Genomic DNA, 17470 nt, shown 5'->3' on the forward strand with positions numbered 1-17470 from the left:
ATGTACCATTACAAAATTTTTTTCAGCAGTTTACTGTTTTTGTGCTAGAATGAGATTTCTTTACTCGTTTGGTTGAAATTCATATGTAACAAAATTCTGCACATGGGCAAATCTGTACTAAGTTCAAATGAAGTTAGCATGCTTCATGATATAAAAACAGAATATCTAGGTCCACATGAAAAGTAATAAGAATACAAAAGTCTAATAATATAACTTCGCATGTTATACAATACATGTACATACATTTTGTACATTGCAAGTGTAATGTTTCATCTTATCAAATCCCATGCACAGAGCATTGACACACTCTCTTGACATAAGTTAATGTACAGCTGCACCAGCTGTTACTGTGTACATGAATTATACAAATAAGTCTGGGATTAAATCAATCAACAGACAACAAGATATTTCAAGAAAAAGATGATAACACCATGAATGTATTTACATGTAGACTACAGATTATTTAATTTTTTGAATGGTTACATCTACTTGTGGTACCAGAGAAGTTCTACCAAAGAGTAGCTATCCTGTTGAAAAAATCAAGATTCCAGAGTCAATTTCGGTAATATGAAAATAGTCTATTGGCAATAACTAATAAATACAATAGTTTCCAGTTCAACAGGCGATACTTTGATGGCCCATTTCAGTACTAGTGTACACTTGATGGACATGAGAACAATAAGTTATAAGGGGTGGGCCATCATAAACAAGGCGGAGTCCTTGTTTAGACATGTATATCAGACCTGGACAATGGACATACAATTTCCGGTCTGGACACAACATAAAAGAAACCAATGCAATGCCCTGGCTACACTGGCCAATTCACTTAAGCTGTTAAAGATCATTAAAAACATGATTCGTGTTAATATTTCAACTAGACACATTATTTTGACTCAGAATCATTTTGAAGCAGTCTCTTTGCTCTTAACAGAAAAGCGGCAAATACCAATTTGAAGTGTTTGGTTTGATCTGGGCTGGGTTAAAAGCCACTACCTCTGACCCTACAGGTGAATATTTGCACGCTACCTCAAACTATCAAGAAGGTAATGAATATAAGATGGTGTCAATATGTGCATCAAATGTGAAATTAATGGCAATACAAATTTACATGTTATCAAACAAATTAATTTTTTTAGAAAATGGAAATAACCACTTTTCCTCCTTACAACTTGCAATGCAGTATTCCAAAATGGCCTACACAACCAAGCCAAAATTTGATTTGTTAGTTAATATTTTCAACATATTTGCTTATAAAGTATCCATCACTCTTAATTTGGAAAACCATGATGCTTATACTTTATCAATATCTTGGGTTAAAACCTTTCTGTCATTAATCACAATATTTATACTTAACAGAACCAATACATAATTAATATACAGATGGACAAAATGATTTAAAAAAAAACTTTTTGTGGAAGTCCTTTTTATTAAGCCTGTCAGAAAACAGCAAACAAAGTGAATTCTAATTTAGGCCTGAACCCAAATGCTTTTCAAGGTCATGAAGGTCTTGTTGGGTTTGTTTAACAAAGATAAATCAGGAGCAATCTAGAGTTACAGAATTGTGTGTTCCAAAATGTTATGCAGAGTAGATATTGTAAGAGTTCTTCCATACCAGGACCTCTATAACATGTAAATGATGGCACACCACCTTTGTTAACTTACAAATGTATTTTCAACCATCACTAGATAATTTCCAGTCACTGTTACATTTATGCCACTGCCATTTTAGTCTACAATTACAATCAATTGCATTACCCCTCTTTAACTATATTCCAAGGATTCTTGGAGCTCCTAGTTACTCTCAATATGCACACAATAGTCCAGGAATCAAAATGAGGAACAGATTGCAACAGGTGTTGATACATGAGTGACAAACCCAGGCACACTTGGACAGAATTAAGTCTTAGACCTTTATAGAACAACTGGTTTGTGGTACTCCTCGATTTAAAGAAACCAGGCTTAATTTATAAGGAAATGTGACAAAAGACAACAGATGTATTGACATATATATACATGTAATAAACAACATATTTTTACATTATGAAATGACTGTACTGACTACTGTCTATTCCCTATAAAATTCTAAAATCTTGAGCTACTTACAATGAAAAGGTATCTCGTTATAAATGCATCAACAGCCAAATTCATACCCTTTTTTGTTATTAATCATTAATAGTAATACTTATCATGTCTTCAGATTTCCTAAACATAAACAAAACTCTTTTTTTTCAATCTTCAAGTTCAAAAATACCCCCCTTTTCTTGTATACTTTATAACAGTAACAAAAGTTAAATGTTTTAAAACTGCACATGTTTGTGTGTTATATCATCTTGCAAAGACGGTGAAGAAAGGTTAGAATGGTTAAATAACAACGTTTTCTATGAAGTTGCTTCGCCATGTTCGTTTATGGCTTTGGGTACCATTTGTCTCTGATAAACATGATAAATATTTGATTTTTAACTCAGTTTAACGTTTGTAAAGTTCATACAATTTAACGTTAAAATGTTCTATGAACAGAATCTTCTGAACGAAAGGGCTGTCTTTGTCGCCATTCAATCGTGCAATCAGATGGTTTACTTCCTGCCAGGACCAACACTCGACAACAGAAAAGCCACGCGATGTAAACAAATCGATCTTAGATTGCGCAACAATGACCCATATTTAGCGTGCTAAATATAGCTTGAAACATTAAATATATTATTTACATAGTCACACAATGATTGAAAATGACTTATTAAATGAGTCTGTACTCTTTCTAAACTATTGCTTTCTGACCTGCTCTGTCGTCTCTTTCTGTGCCGCCATGAAGAAGGTTGTGACGACGCATGCGCTCTTTATGCCGTCTAAGTGCTCTGTTGTTCCCGCGGTTTTGTCACCAAGACACAGAAAGCACTAAACATAACGAACACATCTGTCTTCGTAATCTTTAATTGGTATAGGAAAAAGAAACGAGTGCATATCCTGGTAGTATTCATATGGTTCAAAATTTATTGTCACATTAAATTTATTGTCATTCTCAAATTTTAGGAAAATTCGGTAAAATAAAAATGTCCTATAATATTAAAAATGGTAGTAAGACCCTACAGTATAGATCAGTAAATACAGCCATTGCCAAAGGTATTTTCCTGGTTAATAAATGTGTATTATACGGGAATAAATATGAAAAATAAGTATTATCATAGTAACGGCTAATAGCAATTTTACAGAAAACAATACAGCAAAATTAATCAAATTCAGGCATAATTATGTAAACTTGCACTTAAATCTACTAATTCTTAGAACAGACTGGACAAAGACAGCATAAAAATCAAATTTATCAAAATAACCTGTTATTGAAAAATAATCAACAGATAAGACTAAAACATGTTAAGTTTATTGGTTCCGTTTTTAGAGTGAAATGATCAGCTATCACTATAACTTATGAATGAACAGTAAAATCTGAGTTTTATTAACTTTTACATCAGAAGCACGGTATGACCACATAAACATGTCACCACTGCAAATATAAAGATATTGCCCAATTTTAGATTATACACATTTGTAAAACTAAGAAAAGGTATGTTCTGTTTACGGATGGTGTAGTTATAATAAGAAAAGCTCCAGAAGCTTTATTCAACTTATCATTCCACTATCAACACGATTAAGATACGGTTCACAATCATCTAGCAAAATTAAAGCATATGACCGGGCGGATGAAATAGGATCATGAACCGTAGTGAAAGCAGGCAAAAACATTTTAGAACATTAATGAAAGCCCGATCAATATATGCATCGTTCAGCCACCAGCTGCTACATCAGTTTTGTCTTCCTCTTCGCCTAGACCGAGACCTAGACATATCTTGATTTTCATCATTTATATATAAACATAGGTCTACAGAAAAACTTCCGATTCCACTTTTTGGTACGAAAAGTCCTTTGGCAAAAAACTATCTATTTCGTTGAAACATATGTGGCTGTTTATTGTCATCTTTTTTTTATGTATATAAAATTCGGGTAAAAGTTAATCAATATAATTTAACGAGGAAAAATTGAAAACTGTGGTACACATGTTATGTATGACGGTAAAATCTGATTTTAAACAAACTTATACAGTTATGACGCGTTTAAAAAAGGGGGGGGGGGTGTAATCTGTACTAAACGGGCAAAGAAATAGTATATAATTCTGCTGAATAGATTTATTCTAATAAAAAAACTCTTCATTATCACATTTATTTTTTTTTAGATTAATCTATTATTTTATTATAAATAGGACACATAATTCATTATTGTCAATCCATATAAAGATATGAATACAAGTGAATTCGATATAAGACTATATATAGGCATGCTAATTATCAAGTGATTTGAAAACTGGCAGTATCACGGAACTACCTCCTTTTGAGTCTTGGAGTACTACGTGGGTATATACACAAACAGCAACCTGACTATTTCATTTATATTCAGCCTTTTCAGCGATGAAAAATACCACATAAAAACGAAATATAGAGTTAAGAGATTTGTGCAAGATGTTACAATTCTCAAACAAACAGCCAGATTTTTTTTCAGTACACTCGAGTCGTTAACCATAATGCATTAACTGCAGGGGCGGATGCAGGAATTTTCGAAAGGGGGGGGTGCTAACCCAGGGCACCCAGGGCAAAGGGGGGGTGCAAAACATATGTCCCGATACAAATGCATTGATCGGCAAAAATAAAGGGGGGGTGCGCACCCCCGGAACCCCCCCCCCCCCCTGGATCCGCCACTGAACTGACAAGTCACTTGTTATCCATGCTAATAATTTGTCTGGTTTTGAAAATGCATTCTTACTAGTTTTTTGTATTGCAAGTATTTCTTGTTTCGTTAGAGAAAATAAAAACTATTTAATTACAAACATTATTTAGAATACGGAATTAGGTCTATATGTTACAATATTTTAATTTGTTCAGTAATAATGCATTTTAATATTTGAAAGAGAAGATCGTAGTTACTCTGTACATAAATTCACTGTACGTGTTTAAAACAACGTATCTGGAAACTGACGAAAAAAAATCTCACCTGTTGTGCGCATGCCTGTAGCATATCTGTTGTAGTACTTACAGATGACCTAGAAATGACTGGTTTATTGATATTCAACAGCAATGCACGAATACATTATAACAACTTCCCAACCGGCTCATGTAATGCAGATAATACTTTTTTTCCAATTTGAAGAAGCATATAATAGATATTTTGTCAGTATTGTAACAATGAAATAAACAGATTAGACTCAAATGCTAGTATATCAACACTATGCCTTGAAGAGAACCAAATTATAACTGACAGTCCCCACAACCAGAAAAAAATAATCTCATGATTCATCATCATGTTCATGTCAGATGTACAAATTCGTGTTCTATAGACATTTCAATAATTTTTATATGCATTTTAACCGGCTAAACCACAAAATAATCACCATGCAATGATAATAAAGCTTTCGATAATTATCTTTCTTTTAACTAAATCATTTATTTTCCATTATAACTAATTCCAGTTTTAAAAATGGACCGCTTTACGGGATTGATAATGTTTTGTAGATTGTTTTTTGTTTGTTTTATAATATATATTTATATGTTCTCACTTTTAGTCTCATAGAAATTTAAAGAAAAAAATATTCACACTAAAAGAAAAAAAAGAAAGAATACTATCGAAAGAATAAGCTAGCATAACACATGAAGGCTCACATATAAACTATACATTATTCCAATTAACAGATGAATACCTAAATGTATGTCACAAACAAAATGGTATGCATTGATATTTAGTAGGTGTATGACTAAATGATATCAACATATTATTATGACCATCAGGATATTATAACTATCTAAAATACCTATAAGAGAGACATGCTCTAAAAACAAGTGGGGTAAATGGCTATGCAATAGGATTTTTTTTTTAGGAAATTCTCGATGCAAAAAGATTGCATGGAACTGCATATTATAAATATGCAAATCATGATGAAATACAATTTGTAACTTTTGTTTCATATTTATCCACATTAGAGACATTAACACTTAAATATTGTATATATATACAGCAAAACAGGAACTCGGTTACTAGTTACACATTTCATGGGACTAAAAACAGAAACTCTGTCAATGAAATAACATTTCTACTGGAAATTCACAAGACAGAGGTTCGAGAAATACCTATTCAAAGTTAAAATTGTTGAACTGTTGTGGGACATTGAACGTATTCCATATATGCTTTCTAATTATAATTGCCGGTATTGAACATCTGCTAAATACTGAAGAGTATGAGAATTTGTATCCATTGTTAACTTTAAATTTCATCCGCAGTTTCACAAGATGCATATTCGCTGATTATCGCCGAGACCTTCCATCATTCCTGTAGCTTATATCTACAATATACCTACTGGACTTTTCATTTATCTACAGCAGCATTGAATCAGTGTCTGTATATTTATTATACATTCTGTGAGTTCTTTTAATTTTGTTTTCATTGATAGAAGGTTGCTGCTTCAAAAAAAGGGGGTGGAAACAGGATTTCCAAATGATACATTTGACGTTATTTCTTCGACAGTTTTGCGGACGCAATCATGATATGGATGATCTTTTCGGAATATTGATGTCACAGATGACCATGGGGTATAGGTTCAACTTTTCGTACCCAAACAATTCTGTCCTATTTTCAAAATATTATAAATCACCTATTACAACTTATCACGGAATTTTATCTGCCATGAACACAACACAACGTGTGCCACTATCACGTGGCCACTATAGTAGAACAAGAACTGTTTATTCTTCTTCTCCTATGTATATATATAGCCAATATTTTGGATTTTGAATCAATAAAATATCTTATCTTATCCAGTGAATCTGAGTTGTACTCCACGTTTTTTGTAGACGTCGTGTAAATCAATCTAAAATATATAATTTTCTTTAACATGTTTTATTTTTGATTGATTGATTGATTGATTGTTGCTTACTTAATACCCAGTGACAAATATCTCATGCATATTCAGTCTGTGAACAAATTAACAATAAATACAACATATGATTTTTGAAAGGTTAATACACCCGAATTAAAAGTAGAAAAATTGAACAGTCACAGGAAAACAGGGACATGTTTCAAAGTCGAAAAAACATAAATTGCCTTGTAACATTTCACCAATGCGCCCATCAGAGACATCCATAGAGCGTAACACGCACCCAACACGAGAAATCGTATAATATTTAACACTCCTAATTCGACAGAACGTGACTGCGTATTTAGGCATATCGAATATTAAAACATACGTACACCTTTAACAAGAATTTTACAGTCAGATGGGAGAAGTCCAGGCATGTATACATATTTCTGTATACCATTTATAGAACAAGACAAAGTGAGCACATTGCTCTAATATTTTTTCAATTATTATGCATGGTATTTCCCCCTTTCTACTGGTCTTATGCTTACGACTCGGCTCCCTAGTTTGGTTTCATGTGAGATAAAGTTGCTCCCTTGACAGAGTAAATTTATTTTCCAGAAGTTACCCAATCTGGTTTATACTCCAACTAGGCCCATGCTTCTTTATGGTGATAATTCCAAGCTCCTTTGGAATGTGAGTGTCACAAAAGGACTATCGATATTTTTTTTGCGTTTTCTTTACGCACTATCAGATAATTCATTTACTTATGAGATAACAAAACAATAGCAAACGTTTTATTTAAAAAAAAAAACCATCTGTGACGGGAGGTTATATATGGAATGGATTTTAACCAGACAAATCAATTAATATTGTTGGAAGTTCACTCAATATAGGTCACATATCCGATGTCGAAATTACAAAAGTTGCTTAGAGAATAGAAATGTGGTTGTCCAGTCGAATAAGGACATCTATTTCGATACACTATGCAAGGTATGTGCAACGCTCTCTGCACGACTAGAACCTTTGTAGCGAGGCAAAAGTTCTACCCTGTACAACACACCTTCATTTCCAATGAAGCAGTCCAAATTCTGCCTTGCAAAAGGTACCTATCGCATACATTGTCAATTTATTCGGATCCTAAATATACAATCGTCTCTTGTGGAGTGTTGTCTCATTGACAAATATACCACATCTTCTTATTTTTGTATTTGCCACTGGGCATTAAAAATATAACAATTAATCTTTCAATTAAAACTCGTAAGATAATCGGTGAACTTTTTTACAAATGCTGGTAGATATGACAGCTAAAAACCATGTAATAAATCAAAGAATGCTTGGTTCAAAAAGGGCTGCTTACTTTTTTGTTAAAACAATTTTAATTAGTTTGCATGTTTTCTAAAATAGTTAAAAACTTAAAGTTTTATAATATAGTGAGTGGCTCTTTTTATATTATATCAGAAAATCGATTCCAGCTAATATAAGCGGAAGAGTATATTTTGAACGCGAATACTAATTATTATTACGACTCATTGTTTACCCGACAGCTAAGGTAGCACCATTCAGTATAGCTATTGCAACAGAAATAAAGACATACATGTATTTGTAATAAGTATTGGCCGTATTATGGAGCTCAGGTCGACAAATTTATGATTAATATAACTGTGCTGTAGTTTTTGTTTATTGTCTTCATTACCCTGAGAGTTTCATAACATAAAACACAGAACACACGGTTTCCGTTTTGATAACTTTTGTCGCTTTAATCTATGGAGCACATCATAGGTGAGATCATGTAAATACACACAAAAAGTTGTAACAATTTGAGTCTATATTTAAATATACAACAGGAAAAAAGCAACTAGTGTGGAATACATAATTCATTTCCTTACAAACTAAATTCCTATATTGTAAGCGGACTCGTTTTCGCAGCCCTGATATAACGAGGATATACATTTCAAACTGCAGATTTTCATAACCCGAAACATTGTAAAAAATTACTGACGACAAATTTATCACCTGATATTACGCCTAACAAGCATTGACTTGTCTGGAAACCACATATTGCGCATGTCAAACACATTTTCTGGAGGTGAACAGATGACCTATTATCAGCACTGTATTGATATATTCAATGGTATAGGCCTACAGAAAATATTAGCTGACAAAAATCAATGGTTAATCGAACTGTTACAAAAGCGTCGTCTTTATACCTGGCACAAAACATTTGAACAATTTATTCCATAATTAATGAGGGGGGCAAGGGGTTTAACTGTTATGCTGTTATGGGGCAATTTAATTCTTTGTTATCTGTTATTTTGCAAATAAATTAGCTGTTAGCTGTTATTGTCTTATTCTTTGTTAGCTGTTATTGGGCTATTAGTTTTTTTGTTATCTGTTATTGTATAATGTATTTGCTGTTAACTGTTATTGAAAATTGGAATGTTAGCATTTTTTTTGACAGTCAATATTCGGTATAAATTCAAGATCATTGGACATTGGGGTCTACCACTACTAATATGTTTGTCCCGTATTCAGAGAAGGATTCCATTAACATTTACCCATCACAGAAGTGAGGTCCAGGACAATTCAAGTATATCTTATGATTATCCTTTGTAATAAATTCCATTTTTTATGAATGTGTATTTAGAATTATCTTAATTTTTTGTATGAGAATAATGTTCCTTGTTTCCCGTACGAACATATTAAATTAAAACAATTCTTAATATGACAAAAAGGAAAACATATGGCCAGGAATATCTGACAAGGATCTCAATTAAGGACTAGGTCCTTACAACCAGTTAACCTTTTATATAATATGGTACATAGACTCAGCTCTGTGATTCTTTTCAAAGCAGAACCAAATGCATTGTACAATGAAAGTTCCAACCATGTACTTGGGTCCGAAGCTGCACATGTACATAACTCATTACAAACAAAGATTTCTTTCGTTTCAAGCCATTGTTTCCCTACTAAACTATGTATTCTACTTACTAGTACACTTGGTACAATCAAAAACCTCAGCTGATAAAAAAATTGTTCAAATAAGGCCTTTGAAAAAAGTGGAATAAATTGCTTTTGGAGTGTCAAAATTCGTACGAAGTACTTGATAAATTGCATGCTTATAATTGTTGATTTTGATTTTACTACCCTATATACCACTTTGCCTCATAGTCTTATTAAGAAAAATTCACACACCTCATTAAATGGTCATTTAGAAAAAGTCAGAATATTCAAACTCTTTTAGGTCATTTTTTTTTATTAGCAACAAAGGAAGCTTCAGTCAATATATATAAACAATACACCAACGTTTCATGAGAACTGCTGAAAGCATTTTTGAGTTATTTTTGAAAACTAGAAAATACCGCCTTTTTCTAATGAATAAAATCCCTTAACTCAATAACATAAAATCTAAAATTAATAAAAATCGAAAGGGAGTTTACAACAATAGATATAAACATTTCAGCAAAGTTTCACGAGAACTGCTGAAAACATTTTTGTGTTAATGTCTGAAAACTGAAAAATCCCCCCTTTTTAATTAATAAAACCCGTTAACTCGGAAACGTAAAATCTAAAATTTATAAAAATTGAAAGTGACCTCATGTTAATAGATATACACAATTCACCAAAATTCCTTGCTCTGTGAAAGTATTTTTGAGATATTATCAGAAAACTGAAAAAAAAACACCAATTTTATTGTCAGAATAAATCCCCATTACCCAGAAATTTAAAATCTAAAACTTATAAAAAAAAAAAAAAAAAAAGGAGCTCACGTCAATAGATATAAACAATTTCCCAAAGTTTAATGCAAATTGGTTAAAGAGTTTTTGAGTTAATGTCCGACATGTTGACAACAGACGGACAACAGTATACCATAATCATGATAATACGTTCCGTAAACGAGCCAAATCAATTTGCTGTTTTGCTGTTATTGGGACCCCCCTTGCCCCCCTCATTAATTTAAGCAGGACAATGTCATTTGTAATAATCTTTGTAATGGTTGTGTCTCCATTTTTCCAAGTATCTGACGGTATTTATTAATGCTTACTTAGTTTGAAGTTAAAGAATTACACATCTGATATATAACTTAATAAATTAAACATGTGTATTTTGTCTTTTTCTGTTATTTATGAAGCCTTCTCTTCTTCCTTGCTAAGGACTGGATTCGTAATAGAATGTTATAAAACTTCTACAAGTTCACTAAAAAATCAATTCAAATACTTTCATTTTTTTTTTTAATTTCTTGACATTGTTTCATGACATGTTTCTTACAATAATATATTGTAAACAATGTAAAATACAATAATAAATAGAAGAATGAGTATATAACTCTAGGTTTTGTTAACTTAGTTAAAAAAACATTATACCCTGCCCGTTGCAATTCTATGCTATTGTAACAGAACATCTAAACATATTTGAGATTAAAAAAACACCATAAAAGCTCGCAACACAGCTAGCAAAGATGCTCGCAACATGGCATTGTTATATGATGAATCTTTTTAAGATATTTTTTAAATTCTGATGAGAAAAGGAGATACAAATATGTACTGTAGTATGCACATGCTTTGCTAAGGGAAACCTTGATAGCGCCAAAAAAGGCGGCACACAAAACCATTATATGCTTAAAATGTGGATTTGTTTACATTTTTTTAAAAATAAGGATAAAGGAGGATAAGTCGGTACAAAATGGATATAATTCTGAAAAAAAAAAAAACCCAATTGCAATGTCTAAAGATATAGGAAGATGTGGTGTGAGTGCCAATGAGACAACTCAATAATAACTGTTGATGTAAATGTCCTTTAGTTTTTTTACTTCTTGTTTACTCCTTGGTTTTGATTGTTATTGTCTCCATCCAAATAACAATTTATAAAAGTAAACCATTGTAATCAATGTACGGCCTTCAACACGGAGCCTTGGCTCACACCGAACAATAAGTTATAAAGGGCACAAAAATTACTAGTGTAAAACCATTCAAACGGGAAAACCAACGGTCTAATGCATTGATTAGGAAAATAACAAAATGATCCGGATCAACACTATTATAAAAAGGTCTTTAAGAGTAGTTATAGATACAAATAAGTACACTCAAATTTGACTTTGAGTTTACAGAAATGACTAAGTCAATGTCATTCCAAGTAACCCAAAGAAACATTCATGAAGAATTGAAGAAAGTACAACAGAAATTTCTATGATTAAGATCTAAATCACACGGTAATTGGTACACAAGTAGGTAAGAAGGAAAGACGGACGGACTCAACCATCACTTTAGAAAGCGATGTATACATATTTAAATAAATCTGTAAAAGTAAATTAAAACAAAAATCGAATCCTTATACATTTCATTATAGTGAAAGAAATGTAAAAACGACAAAATCAGAAAAATACCCGCTCTTAATCGAAAAACAACAAGTGCACCAAAAGACCTTAAACAACATTTTGTAAGAGTAGATATTATTACACAAAATTCAACTATAAATGCTTTAGGAATTATAGGTGCACTAGTTTTTAAATCAGTCTGATAAAAATTAAACCTCTCAGTTTGATTATAATCAGACTGTTTTTAAATCAGAAAAAAATAAAAATCAGATATACTATGTAAAAAAAGCTTGTAATTCCGTTCGTTTGATGTGTTTGATTTTGCCATTTGATTATAGACTTTCCGTTTTGAATTTTGTTATTTTACTTCTCACTGGCTACCAGTAGGGTTGGTATTATTTGATTAGTTTTTGTATCGAGAAATATAGTGTGCAGGTTGTGAAAAAAGGTTAGATTTTTAACCAATCTTGCACACATAATGTAATATTGCACCTTTATTTTATTTCATGTCTTCATCGTCTTTTGGGCTTTTGGGATGATATGGACTTCGATACATCTCAACACTATAGAACACGTTTGTATAAGCTTCTCCAGTGCTGTCCTCGCACAACATTTTTTTCTTGTGTAAATCACATTACATAGATTTCTTGATAAATAAATTAGGTATTGACAATTCAATATGAAACTCAACATTAATCCAATGACACTTACTAAGGAAGAAATCTTGCATAATCATAGGTCTGTTATATGTTCCTTTGGAACTCAACCAAAGATGAAGAACTGGTACTTCCTCACTGTATTGGATACATAAACACAAGTGTCCTTACAAACAACTATATTCCAAGTGCTCCACAACACATCTTTTTAAACAATAAACATCAATTCCATCAGCAATTACAGCCTGGCTTCAAAGTTATTGTGAAACTACATATTCTAGGTGGCGTGAATCAGATGGAGACTACAAAATTCAAATGATATTTTACAGTACAAACAATCTGACTCTTTCATCTTACAATAGTGTATAGGTATTTGAGTTGCGTGCACTTTACATACGAATTTCCTGTTCCAAACTAAAAGACAAATTGAAAGAATTGGTCCTACTTTATATCATAAAATAATGGCCAACGTAGATACACGTATCTTTTCTTAATGAGGGATAAACCTTACTTTATTTGAAAAGACCACTATGTATAAAACAATCATTCTCTGAAACTGACATTATTAAGACGCTGGATATTTTGATTGACAACATATTTGTTGTGTTTGGAGGATGTGTTTTTCAACAAACAATCGGCATTCCCATGTCAACCAAATGTGCTCATCTTCTTGCCGACTCGCTCCTTTATTCACAAGAGGCTTTAAGTTACTTCATATAGGAACTTCTTAGGAAGAAAGAAAAGAAGTAAGCAGTATCATGTAACTTCACTTTTCGCTATATAGATGATGATCACTAACTAGGGGTGCATTTCTTTCTAACACAAACGATGCAAACGGCTAAGCGAGCACATGTTTTGATCATTTTTTTCAAACATACGTTTGCAAAGTTTACATAAACCGTTGACAAACTATGCAAACGATAAAAATGCGTCTGCAGTTTGTCGTTTGTCGTTTGTTAGTACAAACGCTACATTTGTTTCTTACTACAACCTGATTAAACGAGGTGTATGTTTCTACGTTTGTAAAAAGTCTGTTTACCAACAACATGTACATGCATTATCAACAGTTCAATCAGGGTCAGTAAAGACTTATTACACGATGTAATTGTTTCTACTTTTGTAACGTTTAGAAAACAACAACAAACGCGACATAACGTTTACAAAATTTTGGTTAGAAAGAAATGCGACCTAAATAATTAAAAAAATGGTGACCATAATAAACGCATCTTTCCCATCGAATTGAAATAAAGGATAATGACCAGGTGAAGTTAAGTCTGCCTCATATCTTTACTTTTATCAAGAAATTCACAATGCGGGTCGGTTGGAAACAAAACTTTATGAAAAGAAAAGCAGGTTAATTTTAGAAATATATTAAGTTTATGTTTTTCCCTAGCCGAGATTCGAACTCATGCTACTGAGATATCGTGGCACCAAATCGCCTTGCACTATATCCGACGTGCTAGACCACTCAAACACCTAGACTATATATATATATATATATATATATATATATATATATATATATATATATATATATATATATATATAATTTATTGTTCATGAAATATACCCATTGATTGAATTGTAAATCTTGACAGGCTGTATTATCCTTAATGAGCAAATATTTCATGATAAAATAGCAATGTTTCATTGAAGTACTGCATACATTTATTTTTGTTTTACAAATTACGCACCTGGATTTCGTTCCTTCTACTTTTGGTTTAATTGAATTCAGGAATAAAATATAGTAGTTAATTGTGATAAAAAAAAAATGATTTAGTTTTTAAATAGAGTCGAAGACATATAATTATCAATTGAATGTAAGTAAGAGGTTGTTTAGCATCTTAATCAAATGTTATAGTGTCCTTTTTTGTCTTTGTTTATTATTAACCTAATTTTTGGTAATCTCTTTGTGACGTTGTGCGGTACTTATGTACCCACCAATGTGTTTTTGTGTTGTGGTCATTTTATGTATTCTTGTCTTTTTTTTTTTTTTTGCTTATGTGCGTTGTCAATATGTCATATTTTGTTTTTCTTTTTTTTGGTATCTCGGTTTTTTTTATAGTGATTAAGATTATAACACATTGTTGATTACTGTACCCCTATTTTTTACATTTTCCCTATTACTTCTAAAATTCAGAATTGAAATGGGGAATATGTCAAAGTGACACCCGACCAAAGGCATTGTTGTCAATATAATGGAATTTTATGCGACTCAGGTTTAGCTAGCTATAAAACCAGGTTTAATCCATCATTTTCTACATAAGGACAATTGTTTTCCATTCGTTTGATGCGTTTGAGCTTTTGATTTTGCAATTTGATAAGGGACTTTCCGATTTGAATTTTCCTCGGAGTTTTGGATTTTTTTATTTTACATTTAAATATGTCCGTAAAGCCATTTTACCAGTATTGTTATAAAGTATAGATGTCAGGGGTATTGGAAATCTGGATTTGTTAGAACAAGTACACTTGCGATTCTACGACATTGTATTTGACCTATTAAAAACAGACAATACCAAATATCTTTATGGAGAACTCTGACGATTTTCGATTTCACTCATATTTAAAATATATGAATGATAAATTTCTGGTTTGTAAGTTGTGAAGAGGAAATCTTTGTAAATTGCTGTTTGTATAGTTTACTAATTTTAGTTTTGAAAGCAAATGGTTGACATTTGTTAAAGGTGTTTTAATAATTGCGGTCTATCAAATAGAAGGGGATCGAAATGTAATTTTTCCCCAGATTTGATAGAAGACTTAAACAAGAATGAGTTCTGTTTTGGCCGTTATTTATTGATTCAACGCTCATGCTAATATATTTTTAAATTTTGGATGTCATCGTTAGCCCATTGAATCGAGCAGATGGTATATACCATTCATAGAAACGGAAAAACCTGTAATAAAATGAAATATGTGATGATTACCATTATATTTTAGTTCTGAAATGAAAAAAAAAAAATTTGTTACCACAATTTTGTTAAAGAAATGAAAAAACTAAAATTCAATAAATCATGTTCATCAACTGACATTGTTGTATAAAAAAATGGAAGAGTAAATGCAAACTAGAATTGCCATTGCAAGCAATAGCGGATGTTACCCTTCCCCTATTGCCACTAAGCGGCAGCCATTTGAAAACAATTTAACAGTGAATGCAGATCAACGCATTGCGATATATCTTTCTGTAAATTTTCAGTACATTTTGAGCATTGTCGAATGTTTCACATTTCTTCTGTTTCCATGGCAACGGCAGCTATTTTGAAAATTCAATAGTCAAAAGTCTCATCTATACATGCCAGTTAACAATAATATTAAGTTTCATTAAATTTGGAGCATGTTGAAAATATTTGACATTTCTGCAGTTTCCATGGCAACGGTGGCCATTTTGGAAATTCCAACTTCAAAAGTCTCATGCAGACTTGACAGTCAACAAATATAATAAGTTTCATCAATTTTGGAGCATTTTAAATTTTTTGAAATTTTTGACATTTTGGCTGGTTTCTATGGTAACAGATACCATTCCAAATTTCTAATGGCAGATATCACATTGGTACATGGGAGGGAACATACCATCAAAGTTTCAATGGATTTGACCTACCATTTTAAGAAAGTAAATGCCACTTTAAGGTTTTTGAAGCATTTTGACCATTTTTGCCTTGTTTCCAAGGTAACGGCAGACATTTTCGAAATTCCAACGCCAAATTGCACATCTACGAATGTTGCTCATCGTAACATATAGTTCACAGCAGCATAATGAAACATTTTGATCAACAAAATATACTCTGTGACAACCAACATGGTTTCAGGAAACGCAGATCATGTGAAAGTCAGCTCATCATCACCATCGATCGTATAGCCAAATACCTTTCAAATGGAACCCAGATTGACATCATACTCCTGGATTTTGAAAAGGCATTTGACAAGGTTCCTCATTCAAGACTGCTGTACAAACTCCAATTTTATGGAGTAAGGGGCCGGACAAACTCCTGGATCAGTTCATTCCTATCAAACAGGAAACAACAGGTAGTATTGGAAGGTGCTAGATCTCAACAAGACGATGTTCTGTCAGGTGTGCCACAGGGCACAGTACTAGGTCCTTTATTGTTCCTAACATACATCAATGACATGCCCGGATATACTCAATCAGATGTCCGCCTCTTTGCTGATGACAGTCTACTATACAGGGAAATTAGTAACACCAAAGATACAGAACAACTTCAGAAAGACCTTGAAGCATTAGAAAATTGGGAAAAAACATGGATGATGAGATTCAATCCAACAAAATGCAATATTATCCGCATACCACCAAAGAACAAAGAACCTATACAATACCCATACACTCTACATGGACACATACTCGAACCAGTAGATAGTGCCAAGTACTTGGGAGTTTCAATATCAAACAACCTCTCATGGAACAAACATATCCAGAGTGTTACAGCAAAGGGTAACCGAACACTTGGGTTTGTCAAACGAAACCTTAAAGAATGTACCAGGAAAGTAAAGGCTGCTGGCTATACAACACTCGTGCGACCTGTCATAGAGTATGCTTCTACTATATGGGACCCAACCAACCAAGCAAGCATCAACACACTAGAACTTATACAGAGGAGA

The 17470-nt window shown here is 32.4% G+C and overlaps 1 protein-coding gene across 2 annotated transcripts in view; it reads right to left on the reverse strand.

Annotated features, from left to right (window-relative positions):
- The window catches only part of LOC143064721 (histone-lysine N-methyltransferase EHMT2-like), a 38606-nt gene extending 35754 nt beyond the window's left edge, over nt 1-2852 (reverse strand). The window contains exon 1 of one of the 2 annotated variants that reach the window (XM_076237770.1): nt 2776-2852. In XM_076237770.1, the coding sequence (XP_076093885.1) occupies nt 2776-2805 (30 nt within the window). In that variant the 5' untranslated portion in view covers nt 2806-2852. Of the gene's footprint in view, nt 1-2488; nt 2566-2775 lie in introns of those variants that run through there. The other variant, XM_076237771.1, reaches the window with a different exon arrangement.
- Nucleotides 2853-17470: the final 14618 nt, after the last annotated feature.

The sequence above is a fragment of the Mytilus galloprovincialis genome, chromosome 2, assembly GCF_965363235.1.
Source record: "Mytilus galloprovincialis chromosome 2, xbMytGall1.hap1.1, whole genome shotgun sequence".
Lineage (NCBI taxonomy): Eukaryota > Metazoa > Mollusca > Bivalvia > Mytilida > Mytilidae > Mytilus > Mytilus galloprovincialis.